This window comes from Gallus gallus, chromosome 5 (assembly GCF_016699485.2).
Source record: "Gallus gallus isolate bGalGal1 chromosome 5, bGalGal1.mat.broiler.GRCg7b, whole genome shotgun sequence".
In the NCBI taxonomy this organism is placed as follows: Eukaryota; Metazoa; Chordata; class Aves; order Galliformes; family Phasianidae; genus Gallus; species Gallus gallus.
This window is the reverse complement of record NC_052536.1, coordinates 290,612-310,023: the sequence shown is the minus strand read 5'-3', so window position 1 is coordinate 310,023 and position 19,412 is coordinate 290,612. Positions and strand designations below refer to the sequence as shown.

Below are 19,412 nucleotides of genomic sequence, written 5' to 3'. Positions count from 1 at the left end.
GGATGGGGTTTTAGGAATGGGTTGGGGATGGTCTTGGGGATGTGGTTTGGGGATGGATTGGGGGATGGGATTGGGGAATGGGATTGGGGAATGGGGTTTTGGGAATGGGGCTTGGGGATGGGGTTTTGGGAATGGGGTTTGGAGGATGGAGTTTGGGGATGGATTGGGGATGGGTTGGGGATGGGTTGGGGATGGGGTTTGGGGATGGGTTTGGGGATGGTCTTGGGGATGGGGTTTTGGGAATGAAATGGGCATGGGTTGAGGATGGGGGTTGGGGACGGTCTTGGGGATGGATTGGGGGATGGGGTTTTGGGGCTGGGATTGGGGAATGGGGTTGGGGATGGGGTTTTGGGAATGGGGTTTGGGGGATGGGGTTTTGGGGCTGGGATTGGGGAATGGGGTTGGGGATGGGGTTTTGGGAATGGGGTTTGGGGGATGGATTGGGAATGGGGTTTTGGGGATGGATTGGGAATGGGTTGGGGATGGGGTTTGGGTATGGGTTTGGGTATGGTCTTGGGAATGAAATGGGCATGGGTTGGGGATGTGGATTGCGGATGGGAGTTGGGGTTTGGGGATGGGGTTTTGGGAATAGGGCATGGAGTTTGGGGGATGGGTTGGGGATGGATTGGGGACAGGGTTGGGGATGGGAGATGGGGTTTGGGGATAGGGTTTTGTGAATGGGGTTTGGGAATGGATTGGGGATGGGTTGGGGGACAGAGTTGGGGGTATGGGGATAGATTTAAAGATGATGGGGTTTGGGAATGGGGTTTTGAAGATGGATTTAGGGAATAGATTTAAAGATGGGTTTGGGGATGGGGTTTTGGGAATGGGTTTAGGAAATAGATTTAAAGACAGGTTTGGGGATGGGTTGTGGCTGCGGCTTGGGATGGGTTTGGGGGTGAGATTTGGGCTTGTTTCCCCCAGGAGGCTCTGAACACACAGGGCACAAAGCCACCGCACCCAGCACCGTGCCTGTCCCCAGCGCAGGGGGAACACGGCAGCCTGGGGTGCTGGCAGCACGGTCAAGGCTCAAGTTGCTGTGACAGATAATTGTGCGGATGCTGCTCTTGAATAAATAAAAGAAATTCCAGATGCAGGGCTGGCGGAGAGCTATGCAACCTCCGGAACATGGCTCCCCTCGGGTGCCAAAACAGGGGACAAAGCAGTCCCCTGGTGCCACTGGCTTAGGGCTGCACCCTGCTGAGCCACAAGGCTTTGGCAGCGTAGAGCCCTTGATAGCAGCAGGGGTATGGCAGAGCCTGGGTTCATGTGGCATCAGCGCAGCGATCCCCAGCGCCTGCAGTCAGCAGGAGCAGATGGAAATAGCAGCACGTTCCCAGCTGCAAAACATGTATGGGGATCTGTGAGCGGGCGGAGAGGGATATATATAGAGACAGACGTATGGATGATGCACCGCAACGGGGCTGGCACCCAAAACACTTCCAATGCCCGCAGCAGGTCCTGGATCCCAGCCCCGTCCCAGCACAGATCCCAAAGCTCAGAGGGGTGGGGAATCAGAACGCAGAGGGTAAAAGGCTGGAAAGGAAAAAGGATGTGGCAGGCACGCGGGCTGGCTGCCGGCCTCCAACCCCAACCCCCTGCCATTAGCACTGGATGTGCAGGCGGTGAGCCCAAGAGCGTGGGGATGGGATCGTATCCAGCCATACAAGGCAGAATAAGGCCACTCACAGCCCTTCCCCAATACCCCCCCCTGCCCTGACAACTGATCCCACTGCCTTTCTCACACCACATCTGTGCTTCTTATTGCCAAACACGGCTGTGGACCGCGAGCCTGCAGCCTCAGTGCTTCTTCTAAGGCATGGCACGGAGCTCCCCTGCACGGAGAAGGCTGAAGGTGAGGTCTTCCATTGTCTTCTTCCCTGATCTGGAGAATGGGAGCTCAGCACGGGCAAGAACTCTGTGTGTCCATCCCAAAACTCAATGGGCAGCGGGGTCCACGTGCCAGCACCCTCAGCCGGGGAGGCAGGAGCAGAGGGGCACAGCACGGAGGCAGTGCTGTAGGAAGCACCCAGAGCTGTGCTGCCCGTCCTCGGGGCAGAGCTGTCGCACGGTCAGAGTGGAGCGATGCTTCCTCCACCCAAAAACAGAGCCCCGTGCCTATTTGGGACGCTCCAAGGCACCCCAGTGGGTTTGCTCCACAAACCCCTCACGGCGCGTCCTCCAGCAGCGGGGATCCATCATCCCGGGGCATCCTCCCAGCGCCTTCCTCCTCCTCCTCCTCCTCCTCGAGACGCTGTTGCTCCCGCAGCCTCTCCTCCCGCTCCTCCATGTACTCCACGGCCCCGCTGCCCACCAGGCGCACCGTGTCGGCCACGCGGGGAGGCTGAGGCACGGGGTTGTGGTCGTAGGAGAGCAGGCAGAGGCCGGCCAGGCCCCGCAGGTCGGGGAAGCGGGCGATGCGGTTGCGATCGAGGTCAAGGACGCGGAGCTGGGCCATGCGCAGCAGCACCGGGGGGAAGTGCTGGAAACGGTTGCCGTAGAGCCACAGGCCCTGCAGGCCGGCCATGCGGGGCAGGGAGGAGGGCAGGCGGGCCAGGCGGTTGTCTCCCAGCTGCAGGCTGCGCAAGCCCGGCAGGCCCAGCAGGGCGGTGGGGAAGCGACCCATGAAGTTGCCCTCCAGCCAGAGGCAGCGCAGGCTCTGCAGGTGGCCGAAGGCAGGCGGCAGCCCCTGCAGCCCGTTGCGGCCCAGGTAGAGGTACGCCAGGCAGGGCAGCTGGCACAGGGCCTCGGGCACCTCCATCAGCTCGTTGCCGTCCAGCGCCAGCGTGCGGAGGTGCCGCAGGGACGCCAGCTCTGCCGGCACGTCGCGCAGCCCGGCGCCGCTCAGGTACAGCTTGCGAAGCCCACGCTGAGCCCACAGCGCCGGGGGCAGCCGCCCACGCCGCGCCTCCAGGCGCTGCTCCACGCCTGCGGGGCCCTCGGCTGATATCAGACACGTCGAACCGCCGCTGCCCATCGCCTCCAAATGAGGACGCCGTCGCCGGAGCAACGCAGCACAGGGCCGGGGGAGGGGGGGGCACACGCCCCCAAGGCACAGGCCACGCCCCCTGCACTGAGGCCACGCCCCCTGAACCACCACTCCCAGCCCCCCCCCCCCCCCCTCCCCCCGTGTTTCAGGGAGCCCACTGTCCTCGGCCCCCACAACATGGCATAGAAATCCATGAGGTCCCCACTAACCGAGGTGAAGCCCGGTCCCACCGCCGTGAGCAGCGGGGCAGGGACTGCAGCTTGGCACGGGGACAGACAAACGGACGGGGGAATGGCAAGCTGTGGGGTGACCCGTGGTGAATGAGTACCTGGAGGCAGCAGGCACTTGTAGCAGGAGCTGGCAGCTTTATTGGTCATGCCCTGAGAGTCTGAGGGAGGAGGTGTCAGCTTGTGGACTCAAAGAGGTACTCCAGGTCTGGCTGCCGTAGCCTCTGCTCCTTCTTCTTGTTCTTAGCAAGCTCCTTCAGCATGGCCATCACCTCGTTGTCAAACACAGCCGGCGTGGGCTTGGCTTCTGCAAGTAAGAGGCAGAGGGTAGGAGAGCAGCTCGGCACTGCCCCAAGTGGCCCACACGTCCCACGGCCCGCTGCAGTGCACACGTACCTGTGGCCCAGTAGTAGATGTCCCAGTCGTTGCTGGGCTCGTTGATGAGCCGGTCGTAGAGGTTCAGCTGCCGCTCATCCATACGGCTCAGGTTCTCCTTGGCAAAAAGGCTGCAGGAGAACACACAGGGGTAAGCAGGACACAACCTCCGGCCTGAGACAAAGCTCCTTCCTGCCTTTGCCCTGCCGAGCCCCCACCTGAGCAAGATGCAGTTCTCAAGCATGCCCCTCTTCCTGCTCTCGTACAGCAGACGTGCTCTCTTGGTGGGCAGTGGCTCATTGGGGCGCTCCTTCCAGGGAGGCAGAGGGATCTCCAGCATGTCCTTCCCTGAGTCGCCCAGTGAGGCCCCGCTGTAGCCCCGTGGCATGCACAGCCGTGCCAGCACTGGGCGGCACAGGGTGCAGCGGGGCAGCGAGCACAGCTGCCCAGGAGATGGGAACGGGATGAGGAGAGCCTTAGCAGAGCCCCACCACCCCCAGTCACCCCCATTCCACGCACAGCCCCCCCATTCCCCAACTCAAGCCACATCCCAGGCCCTGCTAAGCCCCCGACCCCACACACTGCCCCTCCAGGCTCCAATCCCTCCCACCCTGCACATGGCTCCATCCCCTCATGCCCCCTTTAGGCCCACACTCACCTCCGCATTCCACCCCCAGACTGTGCTGCCCCACAAGGCCTTGCTGTCCCACTCCACGCTCCTGATTGGACCCCCCCAGGCCCCTCATCCCCTTCCAGCCCCCAGAAATCCCAACCCGCTCTGATGCCACATGCAACCCCACTGCCTCCAAACCCCCTCAATCCACAGGCCCTGCTGTTCCCAGTGCCCCCCACCCACTTACAGACTCCATTCCCCTCCAAGCACCAATCCCTTTGTATTCTCCCCAAGGCAGCAATGCCCTCCAAGCCCTACTCTGTCCCCATTTTCTCTCCAGGTCCCAATGCCCCTTCCCCTCATAGGACCCCCCAGACCTCTCATTCCCCTTTGGTCCTCAGAAACCACAATTCCACCGTCTCCAGCCCCCCCTTCCTCCCCCGTTCCCAATCTCCTCCATCTCACATACGGATCCCACTTCCCCCCAGACAGCAAGTCCCCTATGCTCCCCCTCAGGCCCTACTCCTGCCCATTTCCCCTCTAGGCCCCAATCCCCCTCCCGCGTTCCTCTCTAGGCCCCAATTCCCCCCCTTCAGGCCCCAGTCCTCACACACAGCCCCAAAGCCAAAGCAGAAGCCCGCTCCCACTTTCCCCACTCCCTCCCAGTCCCCAAGCCCCAGTATCCTCAATTCGCCCCCCCACAATACCTCCCAACCCTCCCTATTGCCTCCGTCAGCCCGCAGCCCGTTCTCACCCGGCTCGTCGCCATGATTCCTCCCAACCCCAGAACCACCGGGGGGCGCTCTGCGCACCCAGCCCTCTCGACTCTATGGCAGGCGGGGAGGGCCGGAAGGGGCGTGGCGAAGGCGAGAGTGAAGCCGGAAGGGGCGTGGCAAAGGCGGGAGGAAGAAGCCGGAAGGGGCGTGGCGTGGCGGCCCTGGAGGTGGCGGTGAGCGCTGTTGGCGCGCGCGCGCGGGAGTGGGGGGCCTACAACGGGCGGGGCCTTACCGGGCGGGGGACGCGGGACCCCCATTCCCTTCATCATCCCTAAATCCCAACCGAGGGGACAGGAGGTGGGGGAGGCTCGTGCGTTGGTCGAGGGGGCCTGGTGTGCTCGCAGGGCCCGTTTCGGGGCAGGCAGGGCCCTGAGGGGGGGTGACGGGGGCAGTAAGGGCGCTGTGGTGACTCATCCCTCGCCGCAGAGCCCCTTCGGTGTGCTCTTCGCCTGGGAACATGTCGGAGGGAGTGGACCTGATTGATATCTACGCTGACGAAGAGTTCAACCAGGTGTGGAGCTTGGGAGGGGGGAGGCAAACAGAAGGGGGTCTGGGCAAGGAAAAGCGGGTTTGGGGGCACACGTGTGGGGCTGGGATCGGCCCCGTGGGTCCGGGGATTCCCCTGGGACAGCTCTCAGTGCAAAGAGTGGGGCCCGTAGGTCTGGGGGTCCCACTGGGACAGCTCTCAGAGTGAGGAATGGGCGCCGGAGGTCGGTGAGCTCCTCCTGGAATGGTTTCTGCTGCTATTCTCTGCTTTGCTGATAAAGAGTATCCCTGGAGCTTGGGAGAGGTGAACGGGGGGGGGGATAAGTAGGCACACAGAGGTCGTAGGGCTGTAATTCCAGAGTATAAAGTAATAGAGAAACTGCAGCAGTTCCATGCAATGCCAAGGTGAGAGCTGAAGGAAGAAGAAGGGCTGCTCTGGACTGGGAGCTTTAGGGGCCAAACTGAGAGGGGCGATGCGAGCCCAGCCTGTGGAAGGCAGTGTGGAAAAGTGTAACCCCAGAGAGTTTGGGGCTTGGGGGCATAAAGGGTGCTGTAGCACAGCTGGATGGATGGAAGCCTTGGGAGTTGGAGGTGGTTGTGGTTGGAGGAAAGCTGGTGTGGTCAGAGGCTGTGGTGGCAGTGGGCAGCGCTGCAGGTTCAGTGTTGCCTTCCCAGGATCTTTGTAAAGGGGAACATCAAAATACAAGCAAACCCAGAGGAGCTCTGAGAGTTCCCATGTCACAGCAGCTCCTGAGTGATCCCTGCCCCAGCACCTATTCCTGTTCTCCAGAGCTCCCCCAAGCTGACCACACAAGCAGAAACCTTCCAGGCCTTGGGGCAGGAGTGTGGGAGGCAGAGGAGCTGGGGCTGTTTAGAGAATGAGAACAAAGATAGCTCTCCCTGTTGGAACTTCTGTAACCTTTTTATCAGCCAGAGGAGCCCAATGCCAAAAGTTATGGCTTGCCTTAGGAACGGTTGTCAAGGAGAGAGCATCAGAGGGAATATGGTTTCGTACTGGGTTACTGTGAACCCTTGGGGCTGCCTGCTGATGGAGAGTGGCATCTTCTGCACGGGGAGATGGAGCTGCTGTGGTTTCGGGGGTCAGAGAGTGGCTTTCTGGAGGGCTTGGAGAGGGGAGGGCTCAGCCCTTGCGGTGCTGAGGCAGATCTCTGGGTTTGTGCTGCCCAGGAGCTGGGGAGCTTCCTCAGTGGCAGCTTCATCCTACCACCAAAGGCTCAACTGCTGCAGAGAGCGCAAGGAGAAAGTTGGTGGCCTGAAAGGGAGTGCAATTGTGCTGGTGCAGCCAGGTGATGGAACAGCCTGCGGGCAGGGCAGGAGGGATTTGGTACCTGTTGAATGGAGTAGGAGGCTCAGCCCTGAGGTGTTTGGTTTCTGCTTGTGCACCGATGAGACTGGAGCATAGAACAAGCTGGGTCTTGCCGGTTGCTGAGGTCACAGCCAGCAAGTCAGCTGTGGAGAAAGCAGAGGTGGCGGCCCTGGGGACAGCAGAAGCCTCTCGGATGCGACGCTCTGCAGGGCTGAGAATTGGCTTCTACTGGGGGGGAGCTGGGAGCGTTTCATCAGAACCATCAGGACAGGGCAGTCCGCGTAGCCCCCCTGTGTGCCCTGACAACCCAGAGAGCCCTTCCTGAGCCACAGTTTCAACCCCAGCTTCTCCTTAACCGTCTCTCCCCTCACAGGACTCCGAGTTCAGTAATGCTGACCAGATGGACCTGTATGATGACGTGCTGACGGCCAGCTCGCAGCCCCCCGAAAGCCGCACCAGCAGCTTGGAGCCACCCCCTGAGATCCGCCAGGAGCCCCCCCCCAAACCCAACAGCAAAGCCCCTGCCATCCTGTATACCTACAGCGGGCTGCGCAACAAGAGGGCAGCTGTCTATGTGGGCAGCTTCTCCTGGGTGAGTGCTTTGGGGGCACAAACAAGTGAGGGTTCTTTGGAGATGCAGGGCTCCTTGGAGCAGCGGTTCTCCTTGCTCTGTGCTGAGCCAGTACTCCAGGCTGGGCTTGGCCTAAGGGGAAAGGGACTTTTGTAGCCCCGAGAGGCCACAGAGCCGAGCCTGAGCCAGCGGGAGGGCTGCCTCTGGGCGTGGGGTGCTGGGGAGGGCTGCGGGAGCTGAACCCGGTCACAGCCTCTGCCTTGCTGCCCCACAGTGGACAACCGACCAGCAGCTGATCCAGACCATCCGTTCAGTGGGTGTCTATGATGTGGTGGAGCTGAAGTTTGCAGAGAATCGAGCCAATGGCCAGTCGAAAGGGTGAGAGCTGAGCGGGGAAGGGAAGGGAAGGTGGGGGAGTGGGGCAGCCAGGCCCCCCGTAGCCACGTCCTGGGGGCAGTGAGGGGGCAGAGCTTTCCCGAGCTGGCACGGAAGCGGGGAGAATGAAACAGGCTGTCAACAGCACAAGCACCAGGAAAGGGAGGGGGAACTGATGGAGGCACGCAGCTCCACGCTGCTTGGTGTGGGTCCTCAACCTGCCAGGGGGCGAAGGGCTGGGAGCCTGCTGACCGCCGACCCTCCCTGCAGGTACGCGGAGGTGGTGGTGGCCTCTGAGAACTCGGTCCACAAGCTGCTGGAGCTGCTGCCCGGCAAAGTGCTCAATGGGGACAAGGTGGAGGTGAGGCTGGCCACCCGGCAGAACCTGTCCCAGTTCGAGGCTCAGGCTCGCAAACGTGAGTGGGGCGCAGGCACGTCGCGGGCAGCTCCCTGGGCCCCACTGAGCTGTCAGGACGAGACCTCGGGGTGGGGGGGGAAAACCACCAGCAGCCTCTGGGGTTATGTCCGATTGCTGCTGAGTCTGCTTAGATCCTGACCCGAGTCTTTATGATCCCCTTTTAGGTGCTCACTCACTGCGAAGATCCCTCGTAGCCTCCTCTTCCTCCTCTCCAAACTGAATGGGCTTAAGCTCTTCAGCCTACCAACATAGCTAAGACCCTCCATATCTATTAGTAGCTCTTCTCTGGATCTCCTCCAGAATTTGTCCATCCCTGCGGAGGTAAGGTGCCCATCACTGGACACAGTATTCCAGCTGGGGCCTGGCCGTGGGCTTTCTACAATGGCCATAGATGGTCCTAGCCTCACTCCGCAGCGATGTGACGCCCTGGCCCCGCACTGGGGGGCTCTGCGGAGCCCGCAGGGACGGACTTGGCAGGAGCACGGACGAGGAGGTCTTGGCCAGCTGTGTTCATTGTAGACCCCGTGACCCATTTCATGCAAGGAAAGCCCATCTCTCTAAAGGCTTCGGCCGAGGTTCAGGGGGGTAGCTCCAACCATCGCACTCTTCCTTCGGCTCCGTTGCTGCTTGGCAGCGCTGTTGGGCTGCATCCCTGCCCGCCCTCGTGGTTCGGTGGCCAGGGTTTGTGCACTTTCAGCCTCCCTGAGGGGTCTCGTAACGGGCTCGGCAGCTTTCCCGGAGGTCTGTCCCCTCTTTTCCTCTCCTGGCTCGTCCTGAAAGCCTCGTCCTCAATTCCTGCCCTTCTCTTCCAGGGCAGTTTTTCCTTCCTCCAGCTGTCGGCACTCGGGTTCCGCCCCTGCATCCACGCTCGTGCTGCCTGCTTGAGCAGACCGCAGGCGCTTGGAGCTGTGTAATATCTTCAGGAAGCTGGGCTCTGGCCATCTCTCCCCATTTCTTGTGGCTTTTCACCTCTGTCCGTGTCCCCGCTCGCTCTGCGGCCAGTGAAAGCAAGCATCCCCAGGACGCTGTGCAGGTGGCCGCAGGTGACCCTCTTGGAGAGGCACGTGTAAGCGGAGGCTACGTTTGGCTGGCTGGATCTGTCCCTGAGCACCTCGAGCTTTCCCGAGGCTGAACCTCGCGCGCGTGTAGGGAGGAAGAGGAGCAGGTCGCTGAGGGGCAGGCAGGGCCTCTGGCCACAGCTCACCGCCCTTCCCGTGCCGCTTGCAGGCGTGCCGCCGAGGGCCCACTCCCGGGACTCCGCCGACTCTCTGGATGGCCGCGCCACACCGACGGAGAACGCGCTGCCGCCCACCCGCCTGGAGAAGCCCCCCTCCATCCTGCCCTTCTTCAACCGCCCCCCCCGCCGCCCTGCCCCTCATGGGGCTGCCCCCGCCGCCCATGCCCCCTCTGCCGCCCCTCTCCTCCAGCTTCGGCGTCCCCCCCCCGCCTCCCGGCATCCACTACCAGCACCTCATGCCCCCTCCGCCCCGACTGCCCCCGCACCTGGCTGTGCCCCCCCCGGGGGCCGTCCCACCGGCCCTGCACCTCAACCCAGCCTTCTTCCCCCCACCCAGCGCGGCCCTGGGGCCTCCACCGGATGCCTACGGCAAAGCCTTGACCCCCTACAACCACAGCAGGTGAGCGGAGGGAGGAGGGGAGGGGAGGGGAGGGGGGGGGCTCGGTGCCACCGTGGGCAGCCGCTCTGAGCCCCCCCCACCCTATATCTGCACAGCCGGGAGCTCGGTCCGCCACCCGCCCCTGTGAGCGAGGTGGAGTTCGAGGAGATCATGAACAGGAACCGGGCCATCTCCAGCAGTGCCATTTCCAAAGCAGTGTCGGGCGCCAGCGCAGGTAATGGTGACCGCGTGTCCCCGTGCCCCGTTGTCCCCTCAGCCCCGGGCCTGCAGCTTGCTGCATCCCTCGCTGTTCCTCCGCTCCCTGCAGGTGATTACAGCGATGCCATTGAGACCCTCCTGACAGCCATTGCCGTCATCAAACAGTCCCGCGTTGCCAACGACGAGCGGTGCCGCGTCCTCCTCTCCTCCCTCAAAGACTGCCTGCATGGGATCGAGGCCAAGTCATACAGCACGGGCTCCAGCGGCAGCTCCGCCAGGTACCCTGCCTCGGGGGGGCCGCGTGGCTCCTTGGGCTTTCTGGAGGTGACCAAAACGCTCTTCTCCTTCTCCCAAGGAAAAGACACCGGTCTCGGGAGCGCTCTCCCAGCCGGTCCCGTGAAAGCAGTCGGCGGCACCGGGACCTCCTGCACAACGAGGATCGGCACGAGGACTATTTCCAGGAGCGGAACCGGGAGCACGAAAGGCATCGGGACAGGGACAGAGAGAGGGACAGGCACCACTGAGACAGGTGAGCCCGGCGGAGGGGTGTAGCTGCGCCGATGGCTGCGGACGCGCGGTGCTGCAGCGCTGACCTTGCTTCTCATCTCTGTCCTGCAGAAGTTTGGCAGTAAGTGGTTTTTAACGGACTCGTATCTCCTCACCTCGACCAGGACTGCGCCACCGAGGCTGCTTCACCCCCCGCCCACCACCTGCGGCTCTTTTGGGGCACCCGAGGGACTCCCCGACACCTCGTGGCCTTGGGGCCTGAGCCCTTGCCCACAGCCACCGCTACTGCTGCTTCCAGAGGAGAAGCTGACAGCCGGGGGGCCCCGCTCCACGAATACTTGGACCCAAAGAGAAATGGTGCTTTATTTTCACGGAGGGAGTTTCGTGAGCCCGTCCCTCTCTCAGCCCTCCAGGAGTGGGGATGGAAGTGGATGGATCCTCGGGGGCGCGGGGGCTCAGAGGCACGCAGCTTTCCATTTCAGCTGGAAGAGAGCTGGGCTGGGGTCACCCCCTTCGCCCCAGCTTTCACAGCGGGATCGCAGCCTCCACGTTCGTCTCCCAGAGCAGCAGCTCTGGCTGCCAGGAGCTGGTGGGGCCTCACACGAAGCCAGCCTCTCCCACAGAGCCTTCCTTGTTTTAGAGGAAGCAGAGGAGGCAGAGCTGCAAACCCCGGCCTCAGGGACTGCGTGTCCCCTTCCCAGCAGCATTTCTGTGCGCGGTAGTGCAGTTGCAAGCTGGGACAGGTGGCAGGGACAAGGCCATGAGGTCCCTATGCCCAGCGGGGCTGCACAGTGCTGTGCGCAGCCGTTTCAAGGCCCAGGAGGAGCTCGTAGCCCCATACAGGTCCTTCCAGCTAAGGCTGTGCACCGGAGGAGCCCGAGGGGTTCAGGCAAACTAAGGAGCCCCAAACCACCAGCCAGCCCCCAGGGATGCCAGCTGGGTGGCATCGCCTTCAGAACTGTTGCTGGACAGGATAAACCCGCCTCCACAGGTCTTTTTTAGGCTAAAATCACGTAAAAGAAAAAAATTCAGTTAAGTAGCATAAGGTGCCAGCTTAGCAGGTGACCGCTGGGGGGAAGCATTTGGTGGGCGAGTTCTGTGTTTGTTGGTTTTGTTTTGTTTTTTTTTTTTACTTAACGACACAAATTTATAGTTTCTTTCCAATTAGTGGGGGGAAAAGTGCAGAGCGAACCCCTATTAACCACCCGGCGAGGCGCTGCCCCTCCTGCCCGCAGTGACTAGGTTTGTTTGTCTTTCTGATAGGTTGGAAATCGTGTAATAAACTTGATGACGTTGTCAGTCTTTTACATGGCACTTTTAAAAGAGATTCTGTCAGGGATGTTTAGGTGTGTGGGTTGCAGGGGAGCGCAGCCACATTTCAGGGATGGGCAGCAAGAGCCGTGCACCTACATGATCCCCCCCCACCCCCAATCTTCCAGCACTTCCCAAAGGCTTCTGTGCCCCCCCAGGCTGGCTCAGGGCAGGGGTTGGCACTGGTAATGAGGTGCCTGAAGCCTCTGTGCCCAGCCTGCTGCCCTGGGGGACGCCACGTGCCCAGGCACCAGGTAAAAATAAATATTTATTGGAAAATAGTGATTTCTTCTGACAAACGCTGTAAAAAAAAAAAAATTCTCTGTACCTTGAACTGACCTGTGTGTCACAAGCCTCGGGGTCAGGTGGCAGCGGGGCCAGTGCTGCCCAGGGAGGCAGGAGGGAGGACAACCCTGGCACTGCCCACAGGTGCTGGTGTGGGTCTGGCTCGCTGCCACGGGCTGGGGGATGGAGCCTGTGCCGCCTGCTGGCTGCCATCTCGTGTGCCTGTGCTGCTGTGGCCCTCTGGTGCGGGGTCTCAGTATGCATCCACGCTGCAAAGGACAGAGGAGGATATGTGAGGAGAGGCTCAACCACTAGAAGGCCGTGCTGCCATTCGGTGAGACCTGGACAGGCTGAGATTTGGGTCGGGGATGAACCTGATGAGGTTCAACAAGGGCGAGCGTAGGGTCGTACACCTGGAGAGGAATAACTGCATACATCAGTGCAGGTTGAGGGCTGAGCTGCTGGAAAGGGGATCTGTAGAGAAGGATTTGGGCGTCCTGGTGGGTAATGGGTTGACTGTGAGCCAGCCTTTGTGGCCAAGAATGCCAGTAGTACCCCAGTTGACCAACTAGGTTGTCCATACACATTGGAGCAGTGTGCTCTCATGGCCAAGAAGCCCCACAGGACACTGGGGTGCATCGTGCAGAGTGTGGCCAACAGGGAAAGGGAGGTTCTCCTCATCCTCTGCTGTGCCCCGGGGAGGCCACATCTGGAGCACTGGGACCGGTTCTGGTTTCCTTGGCTCTGGGTAGATAGGAAACTGCTGGAGGGCTGCGAAGATGGCTGAGGCCTGGAACACCTCCCTTTACAAGGAAAAACTGAGAGCCCCGGGGCCGTTCTGCGGGGAGAAGGGAAGGCTGAAAGGGGATCCGATCAATACTTACCAATATCTAAAGGGTAGGTGTCAAGAGGATAGGGGCACACTCTTTTTAGAGGTGCCTGGTGGCAGGAACAAGGGGCAATAGGGAACCAACAAGAGGAAACACAGTAATTTCATTTGAACACAAGGAAGAACTTCTTGACTTTGAGGGTAACAGAGCACTGGAACGAGCTGCCCAGAGAGGTGGTGGGGACACCCACCCAGATGCTCTCCTTTGTAATCAGAGAATCACAGAATGGCCTGGGTTGAAAAGGACCACAATGCTCATCCAGCCCCCCTGCTACGCGTAGGGTCACCAACCACCAGCCCAGGCTGCCCAGAGCCACATCCAGCCTGGCCTTGAACGCCTCCAGGGATGCACACCTCCTTTGTAACGCACTCTAAGAGAATCTGCTTTAGCAGGGGGTTGGACAAGAGAACCTCCAGAGCTCCCTCCGCTCCCGTGCCACCTACCTAGAGAAGGAGGCGAGCGCCAGGCCGCCCAGCAGCAGCTCCACGGAGTAGAAGAGCAGGAGGATGGCGCTGAGGATGGCCTCCAGACGCAGGGCGTAGGTCTGCAGCAGCAGGCAGTAGGTCGCCATGACGGCCGCTGGCACCGTGAGGGCCAGGCAGACGGCCAGAGGCACCTTGCGCTGGCACAGGTTGCCCTTGGAACCTGCAGGGCGCAGGGTGAGCGGCGCAAGGCTGCACCCCACAGCGTGACGGAGGGCACCGGGGTTGGGAAGAAGGGACGAGGCCTCACCGAAGAAGATGCGCGTGGCCTCAATGCCGAGGTAGAGCAGCAGCAGCAGCACGTCCAGCAGCAGGTTGGTGAGCGGGTACGGCAGCAGCAGCACTGCGGGCACGGCCACGCTCAGGGCTGGGCTCGGGGGGCGGAGGAGCGGGAGGGCGGGGGCTCACCCTTGTAGGCGAAGATGAACGCCTCCAGCAGGAAGTAGGTCGCGCTGTACCACCCGTTGAGGAAGAGAAGGACCTGCAGCGGGGCCGAGGAGCGCTGGCGGCCTGTGGGGGTCGTGGGACGGGATGGGAGAGGCCCCGCTGTCCGCCGCCCGCCTCACGTTTCGCCCCCGGCCCAGCCGCCTCCCGCTCCCGGCCCCGCACTCACTCCGCGCCGCCATCTTCCATCTCCATGGGAACCGCCGCTGCCGGCGGGAAGACGCCCGGCCGCTCTCTCCTGCCCTCTCTATGACTCTGGAGGACCGAGCCGCGGGTTCGAATCCCCGGCCCGCCCGCTTTGTTTCTCCCCATCACTGCTGCTCCTGCAGAACCCCAGGGGAGTGCCGCCCGGTGGGAATAACCCTGAATTTTGGGCCACCGAGGCCGCGTGACAAGCCCAGAGCAGGAGACACCCAGGACACACGGACTGGAAAACATAGACAGTTTATTTCCTTCCTACTCACAAAAACGCCCAGATCCCACCAGGGGCTGTGACACCGGGACGGATCCTCCCCCCACGCAGCCAGCAGCACCCCGCCAGCTCCCAGTGCACGAGGTCTGATCACCACGAGGAAGAAGAGGAATGCAGCTGGGCTGGAGCTGGGGGGCTGGGACCCTCCAGCCTCTGGGCTCCGTCCCCTCGAGGTGAGGAGCTGCAGAGGGGCAGCAAGTCGGAGCGGGGCCATCAACCGCGGAAGTGAGCAAACTCCTTGCGCAGCCAGAGCGAGTCCTGGTAGAAGAGTGGGTCGCCCAGGTGCACCGCAGTCCTCTTGTAGAAGTAGCAGTAGAGCACCGCCGCTGCGGGAGGGAGGGAGGTGAGGGCGCAGGGACTAAGCTGGGGGGTGTCCCCCAGGCAGCTGACAGAGCTGTTCCTGCTGCCTCAGTAAGTGTGAGCCCTTACCCAGCCGCTGGAAAACAAACAGTGTCTGCAGGCCTTCGGTCCAGATGAAGCGGCTGGAATCCCTCCAGCGCAGGTTCTGACACAGACAGAATCAAGAAAGAACCCGTGGGCTAATTTGGGGGCACCGATGATCCCAGCGGGATGGAGCTAGCCCCATGAGGGCCGTCGTGCTCTTGGTGCCAGCTCCAAAGGTTAAGCAGCTCAGGGGATTTGGCCAGCGAGTCAGGACCTATTCTAGCTTCAGACTTTAGATCCCTGCAAATCCCCATCAATCTCCTGCCCAGACGGTGTGGGCATCACATCCCCGGGTCAGCTTCAGTCACAAACCAGGCCCTGGGGCAGCATGATGGGCCCTCTCCCCGAGCCCTGTTGAAGAGCTTACAGGAAACACCTGTTGGCTGCTTTGCTTGACCAGTGGTGACTGTGGCACAGGATGGGGGAGCTGAGATGGGGAAGAGGGGGGCACAAAGCTGCTTGGACACAGCAGGCACCCTTGGGGCTTGTTTTCAGCAGGGAGGGGGCTGCCTCCAGGCTCTGAGTGCTAGTTTTTGCTGGGGATTAATCCCAGCTAAACAAGGCAGGAGCCACTGTCATGGTCTTCAACAGGGACTACTCTGGGATGGTGGGTTTCTGTGCAAGGCTTTCCCTGCAGATTTTCAAGCAGGTCGCAGTGCTGAGGCTGGGGGCAGTGATGAGGCAGCCCAACAGCTATGACAAGTGGGAGATTATGGCCTTCATCTCACAGGAGAGGGACAGAAGGGAGTAGGGAGCTGCGATGCTGGCAGCCCCAAGCCTACCATGATCCAGATGTGGAAAGAGATGCTGAGTGCCAGGTAGGCTGCTGACAGTAGGATGGTCCCCTTGAACTTGTGGAAGAGAAGGTTGACCAGTCCAGCTTGGAAGACAAAGGTATTGAAGAACATGAGGAAGATGATGATGACATTGAAGAGAATGGCAATGTCCTGGATGCTGCGGGAGAAGAGAGACGCAGTGAGAGGGAGAAGAGAGTGGTGTGGGAGAGCCCAGCCCTCCTGCCCTGGTGCTCACATGAAAAGGACAAGCTGGACAGCAGGGGCTGTGCGGAGCAGCTCTGAGAAGGAGTTGACAAACAGGTCGTAGAAAAGCAGCAGAAACTGCAGGAACAGCACCAAGCTGTAGTTGCTGGTCTGGAGCATCTTCCTTTGGCGGAGGCTTGAGCCTTCAGCCCCAGCATCCCTAGCGCTGCGGGCAGCTCGTGGCGCAGGGCTGGGAGCTCAGCATCGCTGCTCCCTACAGCTGGCACCTGAAGGGAGCAGAGTTCGGCTTGGTAGGGCTGGGCACAGCCAGAAAACCCAAAGCAGAGTCAAAGCCGTGACAAATCCCAGTAGTGTTTGGCACACTGCTGCCTCTGGCTTTCCCCATGCCACGCCGTAGGGATGGGCTGGAGCACGCCATGACCCAGCATTGCTGTCCATTGCCCCACCCCAGCGGCGTGCTCCCGGCTTGGGGCGGCTCAGCCAGGAGGAGACAGGTGCGGGGACGAGACGGGAGCCAGAGCCTTCCTTCCCATCTCTCCCAGGTAAGGCGCTGCCCAGAGCTGACGGGGGCCGGGAGAACGGGAACTGCCCGCATCGCAGCCACGAGGAGTCGCGGAGCTGAGAGTCGCCCCCAAAGCCCCCACACCGCCCCCAGCCCGGCTCGCGGCCTGCCCTCCCCAAGGAGATCCCCAGGGGTGCTCCCCCCGGCCTTTTCCCGGCCACGGAGCCCCGCAGTCCCGTCTCCGTGCCACTCTCGGTACCGCCGTCCCCGCTTCGTCTACCTCTGGCCCTGACCGCGGCCCGAGGCTCACCCGCGGCCGCCATTCTCCGTCTCCATGGGAACCGGCAGGCGGAAGCGAGGGCGGAAGCGCGAGTGGGCCGCTCTACCCACCGCTCTCGCTGGTCGCGTTGGCCTCCAGCCCGGGAGCGACGACGCCACCGCCGAGGCGGGCCGCTAGAGCGGCGCCGTCCAACATGGCGGCGCTCGCTGAGGGCGAAGGGGAGGTGGGGCCCAGCGGGTCCCAGGAGGGGTTGAGGTGGGGTTCCCCCGGCCACGGAAATATCTATTTCTGGGGGCAGATGCAAATCCCCAGGCAAATAAGCGCGGCCCCGTGCCTGTCCGTCACCTCTCGGGGCTGTGGGGCCGCAGGTTTGGGGGTGCTGGGCCCAGGTTTGGGGCAGCTTTGTCAGCGCAGGAAACAGCTTCGGAGGTGCTGGGCCCAGGCTTGGGGGTGCTGGGGGCACGTTCGGGGTTGCGGGGGCAGGTTTGGAGTGCTGGGGGTGGGATTCGGAGGTGCTAGGCTCCGGTTTGGGGGCGCCGGGCGCCGGTTTGAGGGTGCTGAGGGCAGGTTGGGTGGTGCTGGAGGCAGTTTCTGAGGTGCTGAGGGTGGATTCGGAGGCGCCGGGGGCTGCTGGAGCTGCTGTAGGTGCTGTCACATGTGATGGGGATCTACGGGAGGCATTTCTGCCTGCCTGCCTGCCTGCCTTCCCCCACTGAACCGGACCACCCTCCCCACCGCAGCTGCTTCCCCTTTCGGGTGGCTCCTCCCCGGTGTGCCTGCGTCCCAATGAGCCAGTGTAGCAGGGAGCCTCCAGGGAGGCTGACAGCTCTCTTTCCTCCCCCCCCCCCAGGTCCCTGCACCTTGCTGCGATGATGCCGGATCTGCCTTTCCTGCCTTTCTGCACCTTGCTGGGCAGCCTGGGGCTGGGCTGCGTGGCCTTCGTCGGCGCGTGGTGCCAGCACTGGCGCGGTGGCTTCGCCTGGGATGGCAGCGCCCGCATGTTCAACTGGCACCCGGTGCTGATGGTGACGGGCATGGTGGTGCTGTATGGAGCAGGTGAGCAGCGCGTGCGGGGTGGCGCGGCGTCCCTTTGTCCCTCCCTGACACTGTCACCCACCAGCGGCTCTGGTGTACCGCCTACCCCCTGCCTGGCGTGGCCCCAAGCTGCCCTGGAAGATGCTGCACAGCACGCTGGCACTGACAGCCTTCATCCTTGCTGTGCTGGGACTGGTGGCTGTCTTTAACTTCCACAATGCCAGCGGGACGCCCAACATGTACTCGCTGCACAGCTGGCTGGGGCTGGCCACCATACTGCTCTTCTCCTGCCAGGTGAGTGCACGCCCTGTCCCCCCCACATCCCTGCCCCTTGTGCCACCCCTCCTCATCTCCCGTCCCCACAGTGGGTGGCCGGCTTCAGTGCTTTCCTGCTGCCCTACGCACCCACCTGGCTCCGCGCCCTCTACAAGCCCATCCACATCTTCTTCGGCTCCACCATCCTTATGCTCTCCATGGCCTCCTGTGTGTCAGGCATCAACGAGAAGCTCTTCTTCAGCCTGTGAGTGCTGGGGATTTGGGCTGCGTGTTGGCTCTCTGTACTTACACTGGCACTGAGTGAAACTAAGTGTGGGCTCAGCTAAGGGAAGTGTGTGATTTCCCCCCGTGCCAGGTGCACGGCTCCTGGGTAATAGGTTTTGTGGGCTGAGAGGGAGGCTGGGCAGTCCAGGAAGGCCTTCTGGGAGGGTTTAACTCCACAAATACCACCTCCAGCCGTGCTGCCACATACGCTGGCCACTTGCAGCCAGTGCAGCATTCGTCTTGGGTCAGGGGATTGGAACAGCACCACTGGGACAGGCGATCGTGGGAGCAGTGTTATGGAGCCACCAGGGTAGCAGGGAGCCAGCCCACAGCCCCAGGACATCATGTGAGATGAGCACTGTGATTCTCCTCCAAAGGAAGAACGGGACTGCGTCGGTGCCATACAAACTCCTTCCCCCTGAGGCCGTCTTTGCAAACATTTTGGGGCTCCTCATCATCCTCTTTGTGGTGCTGGTGCTGTGCGCCCTGGCCAATCCCAGCTGGAAGCGCCCCGAGGCCGACTCCCTTGACACTCACCAGGTACCTGCCTTGCTGTGGGGCTGCTCCCAGCATGGCCTTGGGGAGCTGAGCTGGGGGTCCGCCTCTGCCCCCACAGCCCCAGCTGGCTTACCTTCAGGGTGAGCTGGGCAGGCAGCACAGGCTGCAGGTTCACCCATGTCTCCCTGCAGCCCCTGCTTGGTGCTGAGCACTGACACCTCTGAGGTCTCTCCCACTGCTGCTGGCCCCAGACTCTCTGACCCCGGCTCTGATCCCCCATGCCTGGACTGCAATCTGTGCCAAAGCCCAAAGCCCCGCGGAGCCATCCTGGGAACGTTGTCAGGTCAGGAGCTGCCAGAGAAGCTCTCCGTGCCAAGAGACCTGGCCCAGGACAGGCTGCCTTGGCTCCGTCTCCTCTGCAGGAACAGCAGGAGCCTTTGCACCATGCCTTGCCTGTTGTGGAGGTGCTTGTGTGGAGGTAGGACCAACCCAGCAGCCCAATGGACACCTAATAAACTGCTGGCTTCCTTCCTCGGTGCTCCTGTGCGTCTTCTGGGGCTGCCCCAGACAGTTCCTCAGCCCTTAGGGTCACCATGTGTTCCCCACCTTATGCTGCAGACCCCAGTTCCTGTTTTGTCTCTTGACTGGAGCCTCCTCCAGACCCCGTGCCTGCAGCCACGTGAACCCCCGTGGTTTCCCCACCCAGCACCCAGCCATGGGTCAGTGGCA

The 19,412-nt window shown here is 62.0% G+C and overlaps 6 protein-coding genes and 1 non-coding gene across 17 annotated transcripts; 2 read left to right on the top strand and 5 right to left on the bottom strand.

Moving 5' to 3' along the window:
- Window positions 1–749: 749 nt before the first annotated feature.
- On the bottom strand, window positions 750–3,088 carry LRRC10B (leucine rich repeat containing 10B). The gene has a single exon (XM_004941269.5). It carries the CDS (start codon window positions 2,975–2,977, stop codon window positions 2,168–2,170), a length of 810 nt encoding a protein of 269 aa, XP_004941326.4. The 5' UTR covers window positions 2,978–3,088; the 3' UTR covers window positions 750–2,167.
- On the bottom strand, window positions 1,414–1,480 carry MIR12277 (microRNA mir-12277). The gene has a single exon (NR_162045.1). It is a non-coding gene; the product is annotated as a microRNA mir-12277 (primary transcript).
- A 243-nt stretch (window positions 3,089–3,331) lies between the features above and the next one.
- Window positions 3,332–4,989, bottom strand: SDHAF2 (succinate dehydrogenase complex assembly factor 2). Of its 2 annotated transcripts, none has more exons than NM_001277890.2 (4): window positions 4,912–4,989; window positions 3,810–4,033; window positions 3,613–3,722; window positions 3,332–3,523 (listed from the first exon to the last, which is right to left on the bottom strand). In NM_001277890.2, the coding sequence occupies exons 2-4, from the start codon at window positions 3,977–3,979 to the stop codon at window positions 3,393–3,395; spliced, it is 411 nt and encodes a 136-aa protein (NP_001264819.2). In that variant the 5' UTR covers window positions 3,980–4,033; window positions 4,912–4,989; the 3' UTR covers window positions 3,332–3,392. The 2 variants fall into 2 exon arrangements, with proteins under 2 accessions (NP_001264819.2, NP_001264818.2); NM_001277889.2 differs by having other exon boundaries at window positions 4,959–4,989.
- Window positions 4,990–5,118: 129 nt separating this feature from the next.
- Window positions 5,119–11,806, top strand: CPSF7 (cleavage and polyadenylation specific factor 7). The gene is given in 11 exon segments (XM_003641271.6): window positions 5,119–5,153; window positions 5,407–5,491; window positions 7,167–7,385; window positions 7,639–7,742; window positions 8,010–8,155; window positions 9,385–9,512; window positions 9,514–9,794; window positions 9,890–10,008; window positions 10,102–10,270; window positions 10,348–10,521; window positions 10,611–11,806. Coding segments are annotated over 9 exon segments (1,389 nt in total). The 5' UTR covers window positions 5,119–5,153; window positions 5,407–5,437; the 3' UTR covers window positions 10,517–10,521; window positions 10,611–11,806.
- Window positions 9,956–14,122, bottom strand: TMEM216 (transmembrane protein 216). Of its 4 annotated transcripts, none has more exons than XM_046942184.1 (6): window positions 14,081–14,122; window positions 13,876–13,977; window positions 13,718–13,810; window positions 13,429–13,630; window positions 12,139–12,364; window positions 9,956–10,604 (listed from the first exon to the last, which is right to left on the bottom strand). In XM_046942184.1, the coding sequence occupies exons 1-5, from the start codon at window positions 14,091–14,093 to the stop codon at window positions 12,349–12,351; spliced, it is 426 nt and encodes a 141-aa protein (XP_046798140.1). In that variant the 5' UTR covers window positions 14,094–14,122; the 3' UTR covers window positions 9,956–10,604; window positions 12,139–12,348. The 4 variants fall into 4 exon arrangements, with proteins under 4 accessions (XP_046798140.1, XP_046798139.1, XP_001236892.2 ...); XM_046942183.1 differs by having other exon boundaries at window positions 12,150–12,364; XM_001236891.7 differs by lacking the exon at window positions 9,956–10,604 and adding an exon at window positions 10,845–11,502.
- A 217-nt stretch (window positions 14,123–14,339) lies between these two features.
- Window positions 14,340–16,676, bottom strand: TMEM138 (transmembrane protein 138). Of its 3 annotated transcripts, none has more exons than NM_001277894.2 (5): window positions 16,611–16,676; window positions 15,860–16,094; window positions 15,610–15,781; window positions 14,813–14,888; window positions 14,340–14,709 (listed from the first exon to the last, which is right to left on the bottom strand). In NM_001277894.2, exons 2-5 carry the CDS (start codon window positions 15,985–15,987, stop codon window positions 14,597–14,599), a joined length of 489 nt encoding a protein of 162 aa, NP_001264823.1. In that variant the 5' UTR covers window positions 15,988–16,094; window positions 16,611–16,676; the 3' UTR covers window positions 14,340–14,596. The 3 variants fall into 3 exon arrangements, with proteins under 3 accessions (NP_001264823.1, NP_001264824.1, XP_040557037.1); NM_001277895.2 differs by having other exon boundaries at window positions 16,641–16,676; XM_040701103.2 differs by lacking the exon at window positions 15,860–16,094 and having other exon boundaries at window positions 16,641–16,676.
- CYB561A3 (cytochrome b561 family member A3) lies at window positions 16,307–19,214 on the top strand. Of its 5 annotated transcripts, none has more exons than NM_001396262.1 (6): window positions 16,307–16,370; window positions 17,461–17,666; window positions 17,731–17,939; window positions 18,011–18,165; window positions 18,563–18,725; window positions 18,875–19,212. In NM_001396262.1, exons 2-6 carry the CDS (start codon window positions 17,480–17,482, stop codon window positions 18,896–18,898), a joined length of 738 nt encoding a protein of 245 aa, NP_001383191.1. In that variant the 5' UTR covers window positions 16,307–16,370; window positions 17,461–17,479; the 3' UTR covers window positions 18,899–19,212. The 5 variants fall into 5 exon arrangements, with proteins under 5 accessions (NP_001383191.1, NP_001186503.2, NP_001383192.1 ...); NM_001199574.2 differs by lacking the exon at window positions 16,307–16,370 and adding an exon at window positions 16,747–16,865 and having other exon boundaries at window positions 18,875–19,214; NM_001396263.1 differs by lacking the exon at window positions 16,307–16,370 and adding an exon at window positions 16,747–16,833 and having other exon boundaries at window positions 18,875–19,211.
- Window positions 19,215–19,412: the final 198 nt, after the last annotated feature.

Bases quoted from the DNA above. Each gene is read 5' to 3' on its own strand.
- LRRC10B (XM_004941269.5), bottom strand. From the start codon at position 2,977: ATGGGCAGCGGCGGTTCGACGTGTCTGATATCAGCCGAGGGCCCCGCA.
- SDHAF2 (NM_001277889.2), bottom strand. The intron at 3,723-3,809 runs GTGGGGGCTCGG...GTTCTCCTGCAG, and splicing joins GAGAACTGCATCTTGCTCAG to CCTTTTTGCCAAGGAGAACC. The intron at 3,524-3,612 runs GTACGTGTGCAC...TCTTACTTGCAG, and splicing joins CATCTACTACTGGGCCACAG to AAGCCAAGCCCACGCCGGCT.
- TMEM216 (XM_046942184.1), bottom strand. The intron at 13,811-13,875 runs GTGAGCCCCCGC...CCGTGCCCGCAG, and splicing joins GTTCATCTTCGCCTACAAGG to TGCTGCTGCTGCCGTACCCG. The intron at 13,631-13,717 runs GTGAGGCCTCGT...TGCGCCCTGCAG, and splicing joins GGCCACGCGCATCTTCTTCG to GTTCCAAGGGCAACCTGTGC.
- TMEM138 (NM_001277894.2), bottom strand. From the start codon at position 15,987: ATGCTCCAGACCAGCAACTACAGCTTGGTGCTGTTCCTGCAGTTTCTG. The intron at 15,782-15,859 runs GTGAGCACCAGG...CTTCTCCCGCAG, and splicing joins GTCCAGCTTGTCCTTTTCAT to CATCCAGGACATTGCCATTC. The intron at 14,710-14,812 runs GTAAGGGCTCAC...TCCCTCCCGCAG, and splicing joins GTTTGTTTTCCAGCGGCTGG to CGGCGGTGCTCTACTGCTAC.
- CYB561A3 (NM_001199574.2), top strand. From the start codon at position 16,804: ATGGCGGCGCTCGCTGAGGGCGAAGGGGAGGTGGGGCCCAGCGGGTCC. The intron at 16,866-17,460 runs GTGGGGTTCCCC...CCCCCCCCCCAG, and splicing joins GGGTCCCAGGAGGGGTTGAG to GTCCCTGCACCTTGCTGCGA. The intron at 18,726-18,874 runs GTACCTGCCTTG...GTCTCCCTGCAG, and splicing joins ACTCCCTTGACACTCACCAG to CCCCTGCTTGGTGCTGAGCA.